Source organism: Solanum stenotomum, chromosome 1 (genome assembly GCF_019186545.1).
Source record: "Solanum stenotomum isolate F172 chromosome 1, ASM1918654v1, whole genome shotgun sequence".
NCBI lineage: Eukaryota > Viridiplantae > Streptophyta > Magnoliopsida > Solanales > Solanaceae > Solanum > Solanum stenotomum.
In genome coordinates, this window is record NC_064282.1 from 58522241 (window position 1) to 58546407 (window position 24167).

The 24167-nt window shown below is 34.5% G+C and overlaps 1 protein-coding gene across 1 annotated transcript; it reads right to left on the reverse strand.

Annotated features, from left to right (window-relative positions):
- Positions 1–2515: 2515 nt before the first annotated feature.
- LOC125854839 (uncharacterized) lies at positions 2516–22576 on the reverse strand. The gene is made up of 4 exons (XM_049534426.1): positions 22484–22576; positions 22044–22357; positions 2803–2998; positions 2516–2719 (listed from the first exon to the last, which is right to left on the reverse strand). Exons 1-4 carry the CDS (start codon positions 22574–22576, stop codon positions 2516–2518), a joined length of 807 nt encoding a protein of 268 aa, XP_049390383.1.
- Positions 22577–24167: the final 1591 nt, after the last annotated feature.

The window sequence follows — 24167 nt, forward strand, 5'->3', positions numbered from 1 at the left end:
GAGTATAATCCGGATCACGATAATCAATTCAAACAATTATTCACAATCACAATTCGAGTTCAATGACACCAAAATCAAGAAATTTAGGGAAATAGGGCAAAACGGTACAAAAGTCTCATACCGGAAAACGATACCCAAATCTGAAAATTTTTGATGTAAGATGATCCTTAAAGTATTTGGAAGCTAATGGTGAAAACCAATTTGAAAACGGAGTTGAAATCAATTCACAAACTAAATTTGAAGGAAAATCCACGTTTTTGAAGAAGCCTAAAATATTCGCATCCGAAACCCTGATTCGAAAATGAAATATCTCTTGAAAAACATCTTACCCATGCTTAGATAAGTTCAAATATGAAATTTCAACAAAAACGGAGTTAAGATCGACCCTGAAATTCTCAATTTATCAAACTTTAACTTTACTAGGAAAATCCAAATTGTACGCGGTTAATATGATGAAAATAATCGATAAATCAATAATTTTATGTTAAAATCAGTTTACCCATAACATAAGCATCATAAATATACCTTTTTCATCAAAAAGGGAGTCCAAATCGATAAAACCTCAATTTTTACCAAGAGATTTACGGATAGAAAAAAAAACCAGATAAAGAAATTATGAGAAAATGTCGAATTGAAGATTGAATACTAACCCTCATATTAATTCAAGAAGAAACCCGTAAGAATCACTCCATTCCGATCTCTAGAACTCCCGATATGCTCAAAATACCAAATGAACACAGTTTGAGATTTTTATAACAGTACATGGCTGTTATGCACCAGAAAAACAGCTGTTAGTCTTTCACTAAAAATGCCGTAATTTCCTCATACGATAGTGAAATGACCCGATTCTTTTTTGTAAATGTCTTAAATAATGATACGGACCTGCTCGTTCAATCGAAGCTCAATTTCATGCTCGTTTGCCCAGTCAAATATCATTTCTTCTTGGTAAACAATTATTTCTTATTTGCGATAAAAGTCCAATTTCGGGTTAGCGAAAATGCACCAAAATTTGCAGATAAATCCTACAATTCATGCTCAAAATTTCAGAACCTTCAAAATAATTTTTCGACCTTTAAAACTAATAATGAATCCTTTAGTTGCCACAATTTGCTGAAATAGTGTCAAAGCATCCAAGAAGCTTAAAAGTTCACCCAAAACTCATTTGACACTTCCCAAACACAAACCAAATATGCTACTAGCTTGAAAATGACATTTCGGACTCAATGAAATCGTCGGAATTTGAATTCGAGGTATCCTTGACCCGATATCCGATAAGGCGTAAAGAAACTAACTTTAGGCTCAAAAACTCGAAATGCACTCGGGGCCTCTAAAAATTCAACCAAGACTCATTTTAGACTTAGAATCACCCCCTGAATCCAACGGTGCCCTCGGAATTCCATTTCGAGCACCGAAATTTGCTGAAATAGTGTCAAAGCATCCAAGAAGCTTAAAAGTTCACCCAAAACTCATTTGACACTTCCCAAACACAAACCAAATATGCTACTAGCTTGAAAATGACATTTCGGACTCAATGAAATCGTCGGAATTTGAATTCGAGGTATCCTTGACCCGATATCCGATAAGGCGTAAAGAAACTAACTTTAGGCTCAAAAACTCGAAACGCACTCGGGGCCTCTAAAAATTCAACCAAGACTCATTCTAGACTTAGAATCACCCCTGAATCCAACGGTGCCCTCGGAATTCCATTTCGAGCACCGGAACCTCGTTTGTTGACCAAAGTCAACTCTTGATCAAAATTTCACAATTTTTGCAACTTAGGACCTCAAATCTTCGTTTTAACTCCAAATTTGACTCCGTAAATTCTTATAGACCCGTTTCGACATTCTAAAACCGCTGGAACCGACGGAAATTCGATTCGAGTCTCAAAACTCCAAATGACTCGAAATAGCACTTTTAACCAAACTTTAACTCTTAAAAACTCAACTTTCCAAAAACTCCACTTTTCATCAATTTTTCCTTCAAATCAACTTCGAAAATACAACAATTAGGACTCGGAGCAACTATCGGGAGGGGTAAAATGGTCATTTTATGAAAATTTCCAAAAATGACCTTTAGGGTCATTACATTATTCACCACTAAAAATCACGTTCGTCCTCGAACATATAGTAGAAGAAGGCAAAAATACTCGACGCTATCAACCCCGAGGTGAAGTTCCGAACTCAATAATTACTACTCCAAACGAACCCATTCTTAAACCTTATCCCAAAAATCCATAAAAAGGATTCCCAAATCAATCTTGACAACTTAACCCTCAAAGGGTTATTTCAAACCACCAACTAACTCAAAGATTGAATCTGAATCTAAGATCTCAAAACCACAACATATTTACCATGACAAACCCCTAATCATGTAACCACGAGAGAAATTTCGGAATCAATAACCACAGAAAAATCAAGGATGAACCTAAATCAGTCACCAAACTCTCACAACACACAAACCATCACCGACTCTAGAAAAAATTCCATTCTCATTACCACATTTCCACAAGTCTGAGTCATACTAATCTGATGCATATCCATCGAGCACCCATCTTGGAATAATCACGCTTATCTAACCCACAGATAGAAATGATCAAGTATCCAACTGATGATCGACCCATCCAAGCATATAAAACCTCTAAGGATGCCACCAAAACACTGAAGTAGGATCCGTAATTGTAGACAATTCCAGCAACGGAAGAACTAGGCCCACGGGCCACCTAAGCATCGAACCACACCTAGCTAAACCATACATACAGAGGCAAGATAAATACCAAAATAGCCAAAAACTGTAGCCACATACGGTAGCCTCTCTATACCTTTCCAAAAGCAAGATGACACTTGTAGAACTTCCGAAAACCTTCCACCACCCCAATACCACATCAAACCCACTATCTCTGAATCGGCCCACCCACACAAGTATTCTATTCTGCCAAGAGAGCATGAATCGGTCCATCCGATTCACCACTAGGCATCTACCCTCAAAAGTAAAAACACGTCTGAACATAGACAGAGAATCATAATCCAAAACCATGTCTGAAATGAGGTAGGTGGTCACATAAGAATATACAAAACCAAAATTGAACAACCCAAGATATCCCTTCCACGATGTCCATAACACACCTTCCCATTCGTCTGACTTCACAATCAGCCAGTCCGGCCTCATAACAATCATAGACATACTCAATTTATCCATTTTCTCATACTTTTTACAATAATCCATTAAAGCCAACAATATCAATACTACCAGAACATCATAGTCACACCGGCCAATTACTTTACCCTCAGACGGCCACTAGTATCTATTCATTCTTAGAAACACATCGTTGCTTCCAAAATTTTGAATTATGGTCCTTCCTCCTTCCATTGAAGCATTCCACGATCGATATGGGTCTCACCAAATCACTAATAATCCAAGTTCTAAATGTCATAGTATATTTTCATTGAGATAGAACTATTGAATCACGACCAATATCGATTACACGCGATCCTTTACTTACCCAGCTTCAACTATTATTCAAACCATCATATATCTCATGCCGAAACTTGAAGCAGTTCTTGGTCAGTCCAATAATTTCGTATACTATGAGCACACAACCTCTATTTACCATCAAGGATCTATGTAACACGTTACAATAGTCTGGATAATTCCATAAATAGAGTTATCAACCCAGTTCAAAATCCTCAATAACTATGTAGAGCTATAAGTCCTTCCGGTTGGACACTCATAAGTCACTTACCATAAGTTGAACAATTCAAACCAATTCAAAAACTGCAGAATTCCTCATACAACAACGTTTACCACCAACACTAATACCAAGTGTTCAGAAAGTAGCTGATAACACATCATACATTTGTGCTGAACCAGTCCACCTTGCATTGTCATATCTAACATAAAAGCAGAAATTTACACAATCCTCAACTTCAAACTAAGGATCCACACGTGATGTCTTATTCCTTCACATCTCTTAACTTATATCCATCGCGCAAGACTCTTGTTCTTCCCGTAAATCATTTATCATTATAGTTTCTTGGCCAAACATCCACCGCATATTACCTTTTACCTTAAGTCAAACTTCTCAAATGAAACTTCATCGAACTCTTCTACAATCACAAGTATTTAACTGCTACCACTCAAACCATGCAAAAGTCCTTCCAATGGCTAAAAAGTTGATACAACCAATCATCTCTTACCTTGCCAACCCACATATTGACAAAACCAACCCGATTCCTTTTTAATCGTACCTTTTCGCTAAAATCCTTAATTGCCTTTACACGAGTATACTTGTTAGAACTTTCTTCATCCATGGCTTATTGTTGCCCATTTCTTTTGACTCATCATGAAGTCATTAGTTCCCCATATAATCATGACCACCCAAGGGTCGTACCTTGTCTTAGAAACAAGACAGGATCGATTCACTCGATCCACCACTATAACTTTCCTTATAATTAATGCTTAACTCAAGCGTTCATAGTAGCAACCACTTGATTTCTCAATCGAGAATGCAACATCAACCTTCTGGCCCGATTAGGTGAAACAACTGACAACTCAGATTTATCCGCTTCCATATATCACTAGTACCACATCATGAACAACCGCTAAATCCACCACTAGAAGACATCAGATCCATTGAGAAGGTCGTACTCAAACAACCTGTTCATCTACACTCATTAAATAGTTGCCAAACATTACCAAAGCACTTCAGTCTCCGGCTGAAAATGATATGCACAATTTCGTAAGCTCGATCGATGGCAGAAGCAACATAGCCCATAACCCTAACCAAGATAACACGACTACCGTCGTAATTGCCATACAATGACCCTGTAATGATATACACCCACACTATAAAACCATCGTAGAACTTATGATTTTTGGTTGATGCAACTTCATTATCATAATATACTACGCAATCCATTCCCTTATGACGAACTTCACAAACTGTAGTTTCCAAAGTCGCAGCACTCTCAACATAGTCATTCTCTTACTTACACCATTCTTTATTGTCTAGCCACTTCTGTCGTATAAGTCACACAAGCACTATTCTCGTTGTTGAATAAATGACCGGAGAACTAAGATGTTCCTGAAGTCTCTTAATAAATGTTCATCTTCCAATACAATAAACTCAAAGCACATCCCTTGGCCACAACATTACTCACTCGTCTCGAAGAGAATTCCATGTCTGATCACACTTCCTTTCCACAAGCCTGTCACCTCCGCATCAAAACCATATCTAACATTAAAATCACGCGATGACACCTAAACTCGCACCCACGCAGGACCAACCACGAGTTATTACAATGAGAGAGAGAACAGAGTGAAGTGATAAGAATTAGATCAGACCAATGACGCACGATAGAGAATCAAGTGATAAAGATCTTTCCTAAAAGTCACCATAGCCTCTCGAAGATAAGTACAGACATCTCTGTACCGATCCTTGAGACGCTACTTAGACTTGGCTTGTACATGTGAGACCTATGAACCTGGGGCTCTGACACCATTTTGTCACACCCCACATTCGGATGTGATGGCACGTGTAAAAGAACACGTCAGCCTAACCCAACGACAACGATAGAGAAGTAGAAATACGAGAATAAAAGATAATAAATAAGCGGAAGACTTTAATTAAGACTCAACACTACCCAGAATTTGGTTGTCAAATATACAAACCTCTAAATACAGAATTCGAATAAAAATATACAAGTCTCAGAGTATAGTTCTCGAATAGAACAAAACTGAAAGTAAAGATAACTCAAGGGCACGTCTGGAATGAACCACTACCTCTCGAGTATGTCCCGAAGCTCAATTTGCTAAAGAAAATACTAAGCCGAATCTTAGAGAGCTGTCAACCTACACAATTGTGTAGAACCAAGGGTGAGTACCGAAAACCACAGGTACTTGCAAGTAACTCTAAACTAAGCAAAACTAGCAGCTACAAACAACTCCTTTCAATCCCAACCGAATCACCGAAACTTCAATCTAGCAGCAAACCAACCAACCTATGCTAAACAGATCATATTCAATAGCCAGAATCAACAGTATATCCTCATCAACCTCAGATCAACAAATAAGAGCAAGTAGATCAAATTCCACATAAGAAGGGTAAACCGATACAATCTCAACATCACAGACAAAGATAAGGCAAATATGATGCAAAATGCAATAATGATGTCATGTAGTCGTGATGTATGTCTGTCCTACGATACACATCTGTTGACGTAATCAGTTCGCGCTGAATACTCAAATCAGAACCCATGGGGGCCACACATGGACCATGTATCACCGCCGAAACCAGATCTCATCGGCATCCAAATTGCTAGCCGGAGCTAGTCCATCTCATATATCTCTAGCCGGAGCTAGTCTCAACTGTGTCTCATATCCATCCATCCTCATATCTGTGTCTCAGAACTCATGCAACAGATAGTTCACACATGGGATGAATAATGAATATGCACATGTCATCAATCACAATCATATCACGATCACATCATAGTATTACACATCATTTGTCTCAATCACAACCATATCACGACCACATCATAGTATTACACATCATCTGTCTCAATCACAACCATATCACGACCACATCATAGTATTACACATCACCTGTCTCAATCACAACCATATCACGACCACATCATAGTATTACACATCACCTGTCTCAATCACAACCATATCACGACCACATCATAGTATTACACATCACCTGTCTCAATCACAACCATATCACGACCACATCATAGTATTACACATCACCTGTCTCAATCACAACCATATCACGACCACATCATAGTATTACACATCACCTGTCTCAATCACAACCATATCACGACCACATCATAGTATTACACATCACCTGTCTCAATCACAACCATATCACGACCACATCATAGTATTACACATCATCTGTCTCAATCACAACCATATCACGACCACATCATAGTATTACACATCACCTGTCTCAATCACAACCATATCACGACCACATCATAGTATTACACATCACCTGTCTCAATCACAACCATATCACGACCACATCATAGTATTACACATCACCTGTCTCAATCACAACCATATCACGACCACATCATAGTATTACACATCACCTGTCTCAATCACAACCATATCACGACCACATCATAGTATTACACATCACCTGTCTCAATCACAACCATATCACGACCACATCATAGTATTACACATCACCTGTCTCAATCACAACCATATCACGACCACATCATAGTATTACACATCACCTGTCTCAATCACAACCATATCACGACCACATCATAGTATTACACATCACCTGTCTCAACATCAATGTCTGTATCAATCATAGCCTACTCATGCTCTTCTATCCCCTCAATATCAGTTATCACATGACTTATTCAACAAATTCAAGTCACATATAACACATTTAGCTCGTTTTATTCCCCATCTTTCATTTACAACAATTTCAATCAACAAATAAAACCCATCCTCAATCCCCATTACTCCCCAACACAATTAGGAAAGTAGTCATGCGTAGTCTAAGAGTTTTACAAAGTTTGGAAGCCACTTGCCTTAAAACGAACTCCAAAAGTTACTTGACTTGAGCCTTTCCTTTCCGAGTATAATCCGGATCACGATAATCTATTCAAACAATTATTCACAATCACAATTCGAGTCCAATGACACCAAAATCAAGAAATTTAGGGAAAAAGGGCAAAACGGTCCAAAAGTCTCATATCGGAAAACGATACCCAAATCTGGAAATTTTTGATGTAAAATGATCCTTAAAGTATTTGGAAGCTAATGGTGAAAACCAATTTGAAAACGGAGTTGAAATCAATTCACAAACTCAATTTGAAGGAAAATCCACGTTCTTGAAGAAGCCTAAAATATTCGGATCCGAAACCCCGACTCGAAAATGAAATATCTCTTGAAAAACATCTTACCCATGCTTAGATAAGTTCAAATATGAAATTTCATCAAAAACGGAGTTAAGATCGACCTTGAAATTCTCAATTTATCAAACTTTAACTTTACCGGGAAAGTCCAAATTGTACGCGGTTAATATGATGAAAATAATCGATGAATCAATAATTTTATGTTAAAATCAGTTTACCCATAACATAAGGATCGTAAATATACCTTTTTCATCAAAAAGGGAGTCCAAATCGATAAAACCCCAATTTTTCCCAAGAGATTTACGGATAGGAAAAAAAACCAGATAAAGAAATTATGAGAAAATGTCGAATTGAAGATTGAATACTAACCCTCATATTAATTCAAGAAGAAACCCGTAAGAATCACTCCATTCCGATCTCTAGAACTCCCGATATGCTCAAAATACCAAATGAACACAGTCTGAGATTTTTATAACAGTACATGGCTGTTATGCACCAGAAAAACAGCAGTTAATCTTTCACTAAAAAGGCCGTAATTTCCTCATACGATAGTGAAATGACCCGATTCTTTTTTGTAAATGTCTTAAATAATGATACGGACCTGCTCGTTCAATCGGAGCTCAATTTCATGCTCGTTTGCCCAGTCAAATATCATTTCTACTCGGTAAACAATTATTTCTTATTTGCGATAAAAGTCCAATCTCGGGTTAGCGAAAATGCACCAAAATTTGCAGATAAGTCCTATAATTCATGCTCAAAATTTCAGAACCTTCGGAATAATTTTTCGACCTTTAAAACTAATAATGAACCCTTTAGTTGCCACAATTTGCTGAAATAGTGTCAAAGCATCCAAGAAGCTTAAAAGCTCATCCAAAACTCATTTGATACTTCCCGAACACAAACCAAATATGCTATTAGCATGAAAATGACATTTCCGACTCAATGAAATCGTCGAAATTTGAATTCGAGGTCTCCTTGACCCGGTATCCGATAAGGCGTCAAGAAACTAACTTTAGGCTCAAAAACTCGAAACGCACTCGGGGCCTCTAAAAATTCAACCAAGACTCATTCTAGACTTAGAATCACCCCCTGAATCCAACGGTGCCCTCAGAATTCTATTTCGAGCACCGGAACCTCGTTTGTTGACCAAAGTCAACTCTTGATCAAAATTTCACAATTTTTGCAACTTAGGACCTCAAATCTTCGTTTTAACTCCAAATTCGACTCCGTAAATTCCCATAGACCCGTTTCAACATTCTAAAACTGCTGGAACCGACGGAAATCCGATTAGAGTCTCAAAACTCCAAATGACTCGAAATAGCACTTTTAACCAAACTTTAACTCGTAAAAACTCAACTTTCCAAAAACTCCACTTTTCATCAATTTTTCCTTCAAACCAAGTTCGAAAATACAACAATTAGGACTCGGGGCAACTATCGGGAGGGGTAAAACGGTCATTTTATAAAAATTTCCAAAAATGACCTTTAGGGTCATTACATAAATTCATCAACACTGGCTTTTAAAATTATGGTAGGCTACATTTTTATATTATAAATTTATTATAAGTTATGGAACTAATGTTATGGTTTCATTATGTGGTATTGTATTCTAGTTTATTTATTATGAAATCTTGAAAATTATTTAACTATTTTTTTTTTTTAAAAAACATATGTCTAGTTAAATTTGGTCAACTATATGATATTGCAGTGGTAAGGGTTTAATATTTCTTGATGGGTGATGATAATAGTATTCTCCCCCTTCTAAATGAGAATGAATCTTCAAATCTTAAATTGTCAACCAAAAGTTGTTATATAGAGATTAGTAAACTTTAATCAAATCATGTAATTCAATTCTTTGAATTTTATAAATGATACCCTCTTCACCTTTTGAATGATAAGGAACCCTTGGATCTTAGATTCAAAAGTTATTGTATAGAAATAAGAAAATTTTGTTTAACTATATTAATATTTTGAGAGAAGAAAAATAATACTTTTTAGAATTAGCAAATCAGATGGTTTTACAAAAATATAAATATCATATCACCTATAGCTATGTAACATTCAAAGTTATGCTTTTTATTTTTAAAATAATAATCAATATAAGATAAAAATAATGCGGAAACAAAATAAACATTTTTCAAAAAATAATGTGAACACAAAATAAATGTGTTGCACAAAATTGACTAGTTAAAAAGAATATAACATTAGCAAGAAGTTTTAAATCATACAAGAAGTATATATGTTACAATTCATACTAATAGTAAGTGAGACAACTTATATGTTTTCATAAGAAGAAAAAAAATAAAGTAAAAATTAAAAAAAAAATATATATATATATACACACTTATTCAATTCTTTTATTTTATCATTGAATATGTAAGATCTAACATTTTATTACGACTAACAACTTACACACATATAACATTTGTAATAAATTAAAATGATTATTGATTTTCAAAACCAAAATGTTAATGGGATTAAATGAAATCAATATACTTGATAGAAAGAGCAACACAACAATATTTATGTGTGACATTCCACAATAATATTTTTAACATAAGAAATCATCAATACAATCATATATTCATCAAAAACCAAAATAAAAAAAATATAAAATAAAATGAGCTCCTTATATATTTTTCTATCATTTTCATATATGCAGTTTTATTATTGAAGATTTTTGTTCATCTTGTATGTCGGCATAGGCTATAGTAGACTATACACAACCGTCATTTTATTGTTTTTTTTTTAAAAAATTGTGGTTTGTTCAATGTTTACCCCTCCCCCCCTTTTTGTATTAAAATAATTAGATGCATGTAGAGTGACGATGAATTTGATCTAATACTGATTAAAATATATTCATATTTGTAGTATTTCACGATCTACTATGGTCAATGCTTGTTATGTTTTTTTTGCTTCTCGAAACTAGTTAAGTTTTACCGTTTTATACAAGTTCTTAACAAACAATCTTATATTGTGAAAGATATAGGCCAAAAAAAAAAATCAATCAATTAATTTGTGCAATTGCGGATTTGTTAGATTTTTCAATGGATCTTCATTTATTTATCATAATAAGCAGTTGTAAAGAGCATAAACAACAAGATTACCATTTTATATTCTAAAATCATTTAATTAAAGAATTTATGTTTTTCTAAATTTGAAATATCATGATTGTTTGAAATTTTATGATAACTTATCCTTTTTTAAGATTTTATTATAATGATTTCTAGATTTTATAATCATATCTAACGATTCGGATGGAGATGATTCATCAAAAACTCATGGATTATCAAGTGTTGCTGACAATGAGGTTAGTATGTTGAATCATTTACTTATATATTATCACTTGATATCTTAATATTAACGTAATCTTATATGAAAAATATGTGTGCATAGTATTTACATAATAATTGTGATAATTAAGTGAATGAAATGGATCTACATTTGACTTTTGAGTGTTTAGATTAAGGAGTCTTAACTATAGTTTGCAAAATGCTAAAAATATTTTATATTTACTTTTATAGACATTGATCCATGGAATTGTCGAGGTTAGTCAAGAAGTTGATCAAGAAGTCACAAGTCATTTGACCAAGACTTTGCAACCTCTAGAATCACATCATTTGGCATCATCGTCAAGGTAATTGCGTCTTGCATGCTAAAAGATAATCAAGTTTAATTTATCGTCACATTTTAAATTGTTATTGTTGTTGTTAATTATTTTGGTACTTTAATTCATTATAGGCCAATTCGACTTAAAGATAAATCCACACGAGCACTAGCAAGACGACCCGTGATATCAAGAGGGAGCAATGCATTCATCCCTAGAAGGCCTTATAGATCCCAACGAATGAGAGTGAGTAATGACCCCGAGGTCATAGAAGAAAAGAGGAAGAGAACGACAAAGATGTGCGCATCTTCCAAAAGAAAGAAATCTGCTCCATGAGCGTCTTGAAAAATTCTCTAGATCAGAGAGCCATAATTATATCGTATACTCTTAATTTTATTTTAAAAGAAATTATTGGTTGTTTTGTTTGTTTTGACATATGATTATATCTATTTCTTAACTTTGACTATATATTTTTTTTGTGACTGTAAAATCGATGGAGGAGTTAAGAGTTAAAGCATCTAAAACTTTTGTGTTCTCTTAAGCTCGTAAGTTCAATTTGTGTGTGTTGGTTGGTCTTTGAAACATTTAGCTAAAGAAATGGAAAAGACTCATCAAAACACTACTATCTATGAAACTGCTAATGCTAACGATGGAAGTTGGCACAATATCCACGACATCCTAACATAATTGAAAAGTAAATGGGAATCCTCCAGAAGAAAGGATGCTCACCAAAGCAACTCTGGAACTGCACGTGGTATCAGCAGTACGCCTGTTGAAGACCTTGAACTCCTATGTCTGCATCATAAAAGATGCAGGCCAAATGGCGTCAGTACCTGAAATGTACGAGCATGCAAGGGGAACTCTAAAACACAGACATAAGCTAGAACTTGATAAAGAAGAAGAACATACTCAACTCAACTCAACTCAACTCAAAGATACTCAAGGATGCTCAAAGGTACTCAAAGATACATTATAAATAACACTTTTAAAACAGTAGATAACAACTCAGATGTATTTAAAAATACAATAATAAACCTTTTTACCCTTATTTGGGAGATTCTCAAATCGACAACCATTACTATAAGCTATGTTATGATACAACGTCTCACCCACGCTATCAGAAGTGTCCTATACCTTGCCAAAGTATAAGATATCTTCAACAAAGTGGATCTACTAGGCTATGCTAAAAAGCAATAAGGAATCTTCTAAAAAGTAATAACTTTTACCCATGTTGTCATAAAGGGTTTTAAAGGACTTTAAGTTGTCTCAACTCCTCTTAATATCGGTGCTCAATATTACTCTCAATAATATAAATCAAATTAATATGTTTAAAAACATTTCCTCATCCTCAAACTTTGAGATTATTACTCAAAAGGTTCTCTTAAAAGATATAGTCCTCAAAACCTCGTAATGAACTCATTTGGATATCGAAGTTTCCTCCCATTTTAAATGTTTACTCTTGGGATTACTTAGTTCCCATATATTCATTTTTAAAAATGAAACATAACACTCGTCATCCTCATACTCAAGTCTTAAAACAAGTCTTAAAGGTTGGTGAAGGACTTCTTAGAAAGACTCGAAAGGCACTCTCAAACTTGACTCTTAGTCTTTTCTTGAATTTCAATTATAAATTCGATTGTTAGGATTCATAATGTGAAGGATCTCGTGATGATTAAATGTAGTTTATATCGCTAGGATTAAGAAAGGGATGAAATCTCCATTTAAAGGACCAAGTACGGAACGAAAACGATGAAGAAAGTGGTCTCACAATTTGAGGCACAGGGGTTGTGCACCGTGCTAGACCTCTCCTTACTGGGGCTGGTTTCTGGCGCACAACTGGAATCCATGCCAGTCCTGCTGGCGCAGCGCCCCAACTTGTTTCGAGAACATCACGACAAAATTTTCTTCTTAATTTTTGGCCCTAATTTACCTAGAATCGGATGGTTTCTTCAAAACTTTGTTTGATTCAAATATTCAACAGAAGTACATGAAATTCTACTCAAAACAACCCTCAAACTCATAACATTCATCTCAAGAACTCATCAAAAACCTATCATTGACAATTTGAGAATGAAACTTCAAGAAACTCATTAAGAACTTTAATACATGGATTGTCATGGATGAAATTAACTCAAGAAATTTATGATTGGCGTGAGGGTGAATGGACCTATCACTATGAAAGCTTACATACCTCGTAAGGATCAAATTAGCATTTAAACTAGCAATTATAGAGGTGAACGTGAGGGTGAACGGACCTATCAAAGGTCTACAAGAACTTGGAGGCTTGGCGCTCTGCTCCAACTATCGGCCAGGGTTGTCAAGCCCTTTTCTCCTGCGTTCTTCGTCCAATATGTGTTCTTTAAAATTATGTTTTCGCTCTTTTCTTGATTTTAACTCTTAAAGTCTTGTTTACTTGTTGAGAGATCCTCCATATCGTAATAACATCTCTTAATTTCATTTCAAATTAAATTAAAGTTAAGAGGAAAGTTTAAGAAATCCTTTTGAGTGAAAGTTGAGAACTCTTTTGCAATTAACTATAGTTTTGAACTAAGTCCTTGAGTTTAGAGTTGTCTATATTGTTATTGAGGTCTTTGAGTTGATTCGTTCATATCTATAACTCAACATGAATTCTATTTTGAGTTATAAATCTTGAAAATCCTTTAAAGCCAAAATTTGTGTTTTGAACTGAGTTCTTTGAGGAAAATTTAAAGATACAAATTTGAGTAAAGTTTAAAGAAACTATGTATTCCCAAATGTATCATTTTTCCATTGAGAAAAGAGAAACTTCGATTTCTAAAAAGAGTTTATGAGTTTAAAGATATTTCATGAACAATTATTTATTTTTAGAGGATAATTGGAGCAATTATCTCAAACCAGAGAAAGAGTATGTTTTAATACATTGAGGATAAAGTTATATTCATTAATTTGGGAATAGTATTGAGCACCGAATTGGGTTAGAGTCTTTTATAATTTGGAAGTCCCATAAGGCTACGTAGCCACCGTAGGATAGGATAACATTGATTCTTCGTGCGACTCCTTTCTGCCTCTAAGAAGGCCTATTAGATGGATCCATATTCATAATATCAACCTATATCTCGATAAGGTATAGGATGACCCTTGCAGCGTAGGTAAAATACTGTACATTGCTAGGCCTATAGTAACGATTGTCGGTTAGAGAAACTCCCCACAAGTACTGTATTATTTTTTGTTATATTGTTTCTATACTTTATATTGTTGTAAAGTTAAATATTTTTACTTCATGTTCATGTATTGATTGAGTTGAGTGCTATCAACATTTCAGTACATTAATCTACGCTTTCAGTTCTCCTTGCATTCTCGTACATTTAATGTACTGATGTCATTCGACCTGCATCCTTTTATGATGTAGATACAAATGTTTAGGATTATCAACATGTGCTTAGTTGAGATCACTCTACACTCCAGTTAGCTTTTGGGTGAGCCTCATTGTATTCTGGAGGACCTCGCATTTACTTTTAGTTAAGTAGTTTTGAGATGTCCTGGGTCTTGTCCCGATATCCTTCTTTAACAGTAGAGGCTTCATAGATAGTTATATTTGAGGAGTAATTCTGTATTTACCTTCTTTTGAGTCATTTTAAAAACTATAAATATTGTTATTGAGTACTTTCCAGACTTCATGAAGTTTAGTATTTGAGTTTTAATGAATTTAATTCAATTTTAAGCCTATTATTGCTCGAATTAGTTTTTCGCTTGTAGTCAGCCAGACTGAAGTTTTGCTTGTGGACCATCATTGATTCTTGAGTGCCGGCCACGCTCAGGGTGTAGGCTCAGATCGTGACATCAACCATATATGAGGTGAATCAAAACTAAGAACCCAAACATTTTCAAATCTTTGTGGTGCTTTGGGTGTGGGGTGGAGTTGTAAGCGCTTATGGTAATAATAGAGTGTTTAAAGTTATTTGCATGAATTATGGCCTCACAAATCAAATATAAATTTTAGATATGAACTATTTTTAAAGAATTTTGGTCAACTTTAATATTTTCTGATAAACTTTAATTATAAGAATTTGATATAATTTTTACGCCATAGATATCCAAATGTTCTATTGTGTGTTCATACCATAACACAATAACTAGAAATATTATAATCAATTTACTATATTTATCATGCAATGCTTTTGGTTTGTTAGAATTAATGTTTAGATTAGATTGTCCTATATTTAATTTAAGACATTGATTAATAACTATGTATTTTATAGTAATTTATTAATAATTAATTAAAACTATAGGTGAAATATGATGGAAATTATGGTAATCTCAATTTGACACAAATATTCATTATAAAATTTGTGAAAGATGTAATTCATTTCAATTTTTTCCATTTCAAGACTTTCTTGTGAAAGGTATGAGTGTTTTAATTTAAATATCCTCGTCTCTTTTTATGAACTGTATAAATACAATAATTTATATATGTATACACATCGGTATATATAGACCTTTCCTCTTAAATCATCAAAATTAATTTTTTATTCTCAATTTTTTATCAGCCCAGCAAAATTCATTTGGCAAATGAGTTTATCCATGGGTACAAGCAACAATGTTCAAGGTAAATTCATCAACACTGGCTTTTAAAATTATGGTAGGCTACATTTTTATATTATAAATTTATTGTAAGTTATGGAACTAATGTTATGGTTTCATTATGTTGTATTGTATTCTAGTTAATTTAGTATGAAATCTTGAAAATTATTTAACTATTTTTTTTAAAAAAAAAATACATATGTCTAGCAAAATTTGGTCAACTATATGATATTGCAGTGGTAAGGGTTTAAGATTTCTTGATGGGTGATGATAATAGTATTCTCCCCCTTCTAAATGAGAATGAATCTTCAGATCTTAAATTGTCAGCCAAAAGTTGTTATATAGAGATGAGTAAACTTTAATCAAATCATGTAATTCAATTCTTTGAATTTTATAAATGATACCCTCTTCACCTTTTGAATTATAAGGAACCCTTGGATCTTAGATTCAAAAGTTATTGTATAGAAATAAGAAAATTTTGTTTAACTATATTAATATTTTGAGAGAAGAAAAATAATACTTTTTAGTATTAGCAAATCAGATGGTTTTACAAAAATATAAATATCATATCACCTATAGCTATGTAACATTCAAAGTTATGCTTTTTATTTTTAAAATAGTCATCAATATAAGATAAAAATAATGCGGAAACAAAATAAACATTTTTCAAAAAATAATGTGAACACAAAATAAATGTGTTGCACAAAATTGACTAGTTAAAAAGAATATAACATTAGCAAGAAGTTTTAAATTATACAAAAAGTATATATGTTACAATTCATACTAATAGTAAGTGAGACAACTTATATGTTTTCACAATAATATTTTTAACATAAGAAATCATCAATACAATCATATATTCATCAAAAATCAAAATAAAAAAAAATATTAAATAAAAGGAGCTCCTTATATATTTTTCTATCATTTTCATATACGCAGTTTTATTATTGAAGATTTTTGTTCATCTTGTATGTTGGCATAGGCTATAGTAGACTATACACAACCGTCATTTTATTGTTTTTTTTTAAAAAATTTGTGGTTTGTTCAATGTTTACCCCTCCCTCCCTTTTTGTACTAAAATAATTAGATGCATGTAGAGTGACGATGAATTTAATCTAATACTGATTAAAATATATTCATATTTGTAGTATTTCACGATCTACTATGGTTAATGCTTGTTATGTTTTTTTTGCTTCTCGAAACTAGTTAAGTTTTACCGTTTTATACAAGTTCTTAACAAACAATCTCATATTGTGAAAAATATGGGCCAAAAAAAAAAACAATCAATTAATTTGTGCAATTGCGGATTTGTTAGATTTTTCAATGGATCTTCATTTATTTATCATAAAAAGCAGTTGTAAAGAGCATAAACAACAAGATTACCATTTTATATTCTAAAATCATTTAATTAAAGAATTTTATGTATTTCTAAATTTGAAATATCATGATTGTTTGAAATTTTATGATAACTTATCCTTTTTTAAGATTTTATTTTAATGATTTCTAGATTTTATAATCATATTTGACGATTCGGATGGAGATGATTCATCAAAAACTCATGGATTATCCATTGTTGCTGACAATGAGGTTAGTATGTTGAAGCATTTACTTATATATTATCACTTGATATCTTAATATTAACGTAATCTTATATGAAAAATATGTGTGCATAGTATTTACATAATAATTGTGATAATTAAGTGAATGAAATGGATCTTGTTATCTCCTGTATTTAGGTTAGTCAAAAATACAGAAACAGAAAAAAGATGAAATTGACAGAATGATTTTTAATCCGAGTCCACAGAAACCACTGTGTTTCCTTAAGAAATTTAATCCCCTCACTGTACCCGAGGTTGCAGTTTAATTCCTCCCAAGATAAATCGGATTAACCTGTTAAAGAAGTATCGGTACCTCAAACTTCAATAACTTCAACGAACGCAAGAACAGCAACAAGAACACACACAGACTCAGTCGATCGACAATTTTATTTATGTAAGAAAATGTATGCAGAGAGGAAAAATTTCAGTGTTTGAAAAAATGAAAAAGACCTCTTATTTATAGCCATTTGAAGCAAGGAACGCGTCTGTTCAGAAAATCTGTTTAGACCTGTTTTTTCCAGAACATTGTGTCCTTTGGGAAAAGTAACGACTTTTTGGAAGGATTACTGTTTGGGAAAAGTAACGACTTTTTGGAAGGATTACCGTTACACGTGAATTTCAAATAAATTCAGATGCGCCAAATTAATTCTGTTATTTAATTAACATTCTGAATTAATTTATAAGAGAAAGGAAATGATTTAACAAGATTGATTAAATAAATTTTGTCCAAAAATATTATCAATCAATCACTTGCCAAATCCAAATCTGAAGCCGAAGCCGAGCGAGCGACGACGACGACGACGCGAGGGGGCACCTTCTTCTTAACCCTTTAAGAACTAAAGGAAGTGTTTCCTAATATAAGGACAACAATTTCCTTTCTTCTACCGATATGGTAAAAATGACCTTTCATTTGCACTTTTGCAATGATGACTTTTCATTTTCCCTCCAAAATTGGTTCCCCCACTTTCATTGCTTCTTCCACTTTCCATTTTCTCTTTTTATTTCCCATTCACACCTTGCTAAACCCAACAATCCCCCACATGAATGGGGAATGGCTATTGTTAAAACATATGCATGAAAAACTTGTGTGTCTCGTAAGTAAGGGTTAATCGCATTTGGATAAGTAGGTTTCCCTTTAAACTTTCCGTAGTGAACATATATCGGATATACTCGGTCAATCGGTAGATTTGGTATCTTTGAACCGTCGAGCTTTAGTGTATACCTAGACAACATAAGTCACACAATCAACCCTTGAACTGATTTTGGTTCTCATTGTTTTGTTCGTTTCTTCCATGAACACATCTCGGTTAATAAGTGCTTAGAGAACTGGCCTTACCGGGTTCTCCTTGAAGCGGCTTACACTTCACACTTACATAGGTGGTTTCTAGCTGTGTTATCCCGTAGATACACTATTTGATATACCCTGTATCAGACTTAGAAACCATTAAAAAGTCCTTATGCCTTTATCCTGGTTACTGAACATTGTCTCATCATGGGAATGGACCATCAAGTATGTTTTGACAATGTTGAACCGTCATCTATGACTTTGTTTATCTCCTTGAACCTAGATCTTGGGATCTCCAGTCTTCTAGGTAGAGATACCGCCACGATGACTTGTTCTCGGCCATAGTCCCATTCCCGTTGATGATCTCTTAACTCCCTCTCTAGTTAGGCCTTTTGTAAGTGGATCCGACACATTATCCTTTGACTTTACATAGTCAATTGTGATAATTCCACTAGAGAGTAGTTGTCTAACAGAGTTATGTCTTCGTCTTATGTGACGAGACTTCCCGTTATACATAACGTTTCCAGCCTTTCCTATTGCAGCTTGACTATCGCAGTGTATGCATATTGGGGCCATTGGTTTGGGCCAAAACGAAATATCTTCTAAGAAATTCCGGAGCCATTCAACTTCTTCACCTGCCTTGTCTAAGGCGATGAATTCTGACTCCATTGTAGAGCGAGCTATACATGTTTGTTTGGATGATTTTCAAGAAATTGCTCCTTCACCAATAGTGAAAACATATCCACTCGTGGATTTCATTTCAGTTGACCCAGTAATCCAATTTGCATCACTATATCTTTCAAGAACTGCTGGATATTTGTTGTAATGCAAAGCATAGTTTTGAGTATCTTCTAAGTACCCCAAAACTCTCTTCATTGCCAACCAATGATTTTGATTGGGATTACTTGTGTATCGATTCAGTTTACTTATAGCGCAAGCTATGTCTGGTCGTGTACAATTCATGACATACATCAAACATCCCAATACTCTGGCATAATCCAATTGAGACTGACTTTCACCTTTATTCTTAGCAAGATTAAGATTCACATAAATTGGGGTCTTTGCCATTTTGAAATTCAAATACTTGAACTTTTCAAGTACCTTTTGAATATAATGAGATTGAGACAATGCTAGACCGTTAGGAGTTTGGTGAATCTTTATTCCCAATATCAAATCGGCTACTCCTAGATCTTTCATATCAAACTTACTAGCAAGCATACGCTTAGTAGCTTTTATATTGGCAATGTCCTTGCTCATTATCAGCATGTCATCCACATATAGGCATACAATGACTTCCTGACCCGTAGTGTCTTAATGTAAACACATTTATCACACTCATTGATCGTAGATCCGTTTGACAACATGGTTTGATCAAACTTTGCATGCCATTGTTTCAGTGCTTGTTTTAGTCCATAAAGTGACTTAACAAGTTTGCATACTTTCTTTCCTTTGCCGGGAACTACGAAACCCTCTCGCTGTTCCATGTAGATTTCTTCCTCCAACTCTCCATTTAAGAATGCAGTTTTCACATCCATTTGATGGATTTCAAGACCGTATACTGCAGCTAGGGCAATTAACATCCGAATTGATGTAATCCTAGTCACTGGCGAGTATGTGTCAAAATAATCAAGACCTTGTTTCTGTCTAAAGCCTTTTACAACAAGTCTTGCTTTATATATGCCAATAGTTCCATCATCTTTCATCTTCATTTTGAAGATCCATTTAGAACCCAAAGGTTTGTTCCCTGGAGGAAGATCAACCAACTCCCCGGCATGATTGCTTAAGATTGATTCAATCTCACTATTGACAGCCTCCTTCCAAGAGGTTGAGTCGCTAGACAACATCGCTTCCTTGAATGTTTGAGGCTCACTTTCAAGAAGGAATGTTACAAAATCAGATCCAAATGAAGTAGCTGTCCTTTGACGTTTACTGCGCCTTGGACTCTCTTCATTGGTTTCATTCTCTTTTGGTTCTTCTCGAGGTTGTTTAGACCCTCCACTAGATGACTCAAGTCTAGTTTTATACGGATAGATATGTTCAAAAAATCCAGCATTATCTGATTCCATTACCGTATTATCATGAATATCAGGATGTTCGGATTTATGAACCAAAAATCGACATGCCTTACTATTTGTGGCATATCCAATGAATACACAATCCACAGTCTTAGACCCTATTTTCACCCTCTTAGGTATAGGAACCTGGACTTTGGCAAGACACCCCCACACTTTGAAATATTTCAAGTTGGGTTTTCTACCTTTCCATTTCTCATATGGAATAACATGTGTCTTCGTATGAGGCACTCTATTGAGTATTCGATTTGCTGTAAGGATAGCCTCCCCCTACAAGTTTTGTGGTAAACCTGAATTTATAAGTAAGGCATTCATCATTTCCTTTAAAGTTCGGTTTTTTCTTTCTGCAATTCCATTAGATTGTGGAGAGTAAGGAGCAGTAGTTTGATAGATTATTCCATTTTCCAAACATATTTCCGCAAATGGAGATTCATATTCTCCACCTCTATCACTTCTGATCATTTTGATCTTTCTATCCAACTGATTTTCAACTTCAGTCTTATATTGCCTAAATGCATCTATTGCTTCATCCTTACCATTTAGCAAATAGACATAACAATATTTAGTGCAATCGTCAATAAAAGTTATGCAATACTTTTTCCCACCACGTGTTGGTGTTGACTTCATGTCACAAATGTCAGTGTGAATCAGTTCTAAGGGATATGAACTCCTTGCAACAAATTTATAAGGATGCTTAGCATACTTAGATTCAACGCAATCTTGACATTTTGATTTATTGCACTCAAATTTAGGCAAAACATTTAAGTTAATCAGTTTTCGCAAGGTTTTGTTATTAACGTGTCCCAAGCGTTCATGCCATAAACATTTAGACTCAAGCAAGTAAGAAGAAGCAGAATCTTTATTCATATCAAGTACAATTACATTGAGTTTAAAAAGGCCCTCAGTGAGGTAACGTTTTCCTACATACATCTCATTCTTACTTACTACAACTTTATCAGAAACAAATACACATTTGAATCCATTGTTAGTCAGAACTGGTATAGAAACTAGGTTCTTTCGCAATTCCGAAACATACGAGACCATGTTCAAAGTCTCCACCTTGCCTGATGTCATCTTTAGAAGGATCTTGCCAGTTCCTTCCACCTTTGCAACAACGGAATTTGCCATAAACAACTTCTCGTCTGTAGGTGCTGGAGTATATGATGAAAATAATTCTTTGTTGGCACAAACATGGCATGAGGCACCAGAATCTATCCACCATTCTCTTGGATTTCCAACCAAGTTGCATTCTGAAAGCATTGCACAAAGATCGACCATCTCTCCTTTGGATTCTGCCAAATTTGCTTGATCCTTCTTCTTGTCCTTCTTGGGACCCCTACATTCATTAGCCTTATGACCACGTTTGCCACAGTTGAAGCAGCTTCCATTGAATTTCTTCTTAGGAGGATTGCTCTTTGGACCAGATGCTTTCTTTCTTTTCTTTGATTTTGTGGGATCTTCTTCAACAATATTTACTCTAGATATTGTTGAATTACCACGCGATCTCTTTTCTGCGGCCTTGTTATCCTCTTCGATTCTCAGCCTTACCATGAGATCTTCAACAGTCATCTCCTTGCATTTATGTTTCAAGTAGTTTTTGAAGTCCTTTCACAATGGAGGTAACTTCTCAATAATTGCAGTCTTTTGAAACGCATCATTCACATTACTGTACAAATCGTACAGATCATCCTGCAGGCCACTCAAAATATAATTTTTACACAAAAAATCAGAATGTGTCCATGCTTCTGTTACCAAGAATCGTTCTTCAGGCAGAGTTTCATCCGACATAATAGGAACGTTCTCAATAATGAACCTCTGCAGACTCAACATAGTCAGATAGAAGAACATCTTTTGCTGCCATCTCTTGAAGTCGACTCCAGAAAACTTTGCAGGTTTCTCAGCCGGTGCTAGGGCAGCATTTGAACGATTGTGTGCAACTGATGTTGTTTCAGCACTTACTGTTCCAGCATTTAATTGACTTGAATTAGTCATTTTTTTGTCACAAATGGCAGACAATTTAGTATGTGAAATACTACCAGTAAAGAATAAATCCTTACACAAACTGTTTCTGATTTAACGATAAAGTTTTTTTGTTCTTTTAATTGTTAACCGAATGAATTTTAAAAATTCAAACAGAGTAGAAAACCATAAAGGTTTTTATCTCAAGAAACCTCAAATACAGAAACTATATAAATTTCTTAAGATTGTTATCTCCTATATTCAGGTTAGTCAAAAATACAGAAACAGAAAAAAGATGAAATTGACAGAATGATTTTTAATCCGAGTCCACAGAAACCACTGTGTTTCCTTAAGAAATTAAATCCCCTCACTGTACCCGAGGTTGCAGATTAATTCCTCCCAAGATAAAATGGATTAACCTGTTAAAGAAGCAACGGTACCTCAAACTTCAATAACTTCAGCGAACGCAAGAACAGCAACAAGAGCACACACAGACTCAGTCGATCGACAATTTTATTTATGTAAGAAAATGTATGCAGAGAGGGAAAATTTCAGTGTTTGAAAAAATGAAAAAGACCTCTTATTTATAGCATTTGCAGCAAGGAACGCGTCTGTTCAGAAAATCTGTTCAGACCCATTTTTTCCAGAACATTGTGTCCTTTGGAAAAAGTAACGACTTTTCGGAAGGATTACCATTTGGGAAAAGTAACGACTTTTTGGAAGGATTACCGTTACACGTGAATTTCCAAATCCAAATCCAAATCCGAAGCCCAAGTTGAGCCGAGCGAGCGACGACGACGGCGCGAGGGGGCACCTTCTTCTTAACCCTTTAAGAACTAAAGGAAGTGTTTCCTAATATAAGGACAACAATTTCCTTTCTTCTACCGATATGGTAAAAATGACATTTCATTTGCACTTTTGCAATGATGACTTTTCATTTTCCCTCCAAAATTGGTTCCCCCACTTTCATTGGTTCTTCCACTTTCCATTTTCTCTTTTTATTTCACATTCACACGTTGCTAAACCCAACAGATCTACATTTGACTTTTGAGTGTTTAGATTAAGGAGTCTTAACTATAGTTTGCAAAATGCTAAAAATATTTTATATTTACTTTTGTAGACATTGATCCATGGAATTGTCGAGGTTAGTTAAGAAGTTGATCAAGAAGTCACAATTCATTTGACCAAAACTTTGCAACCT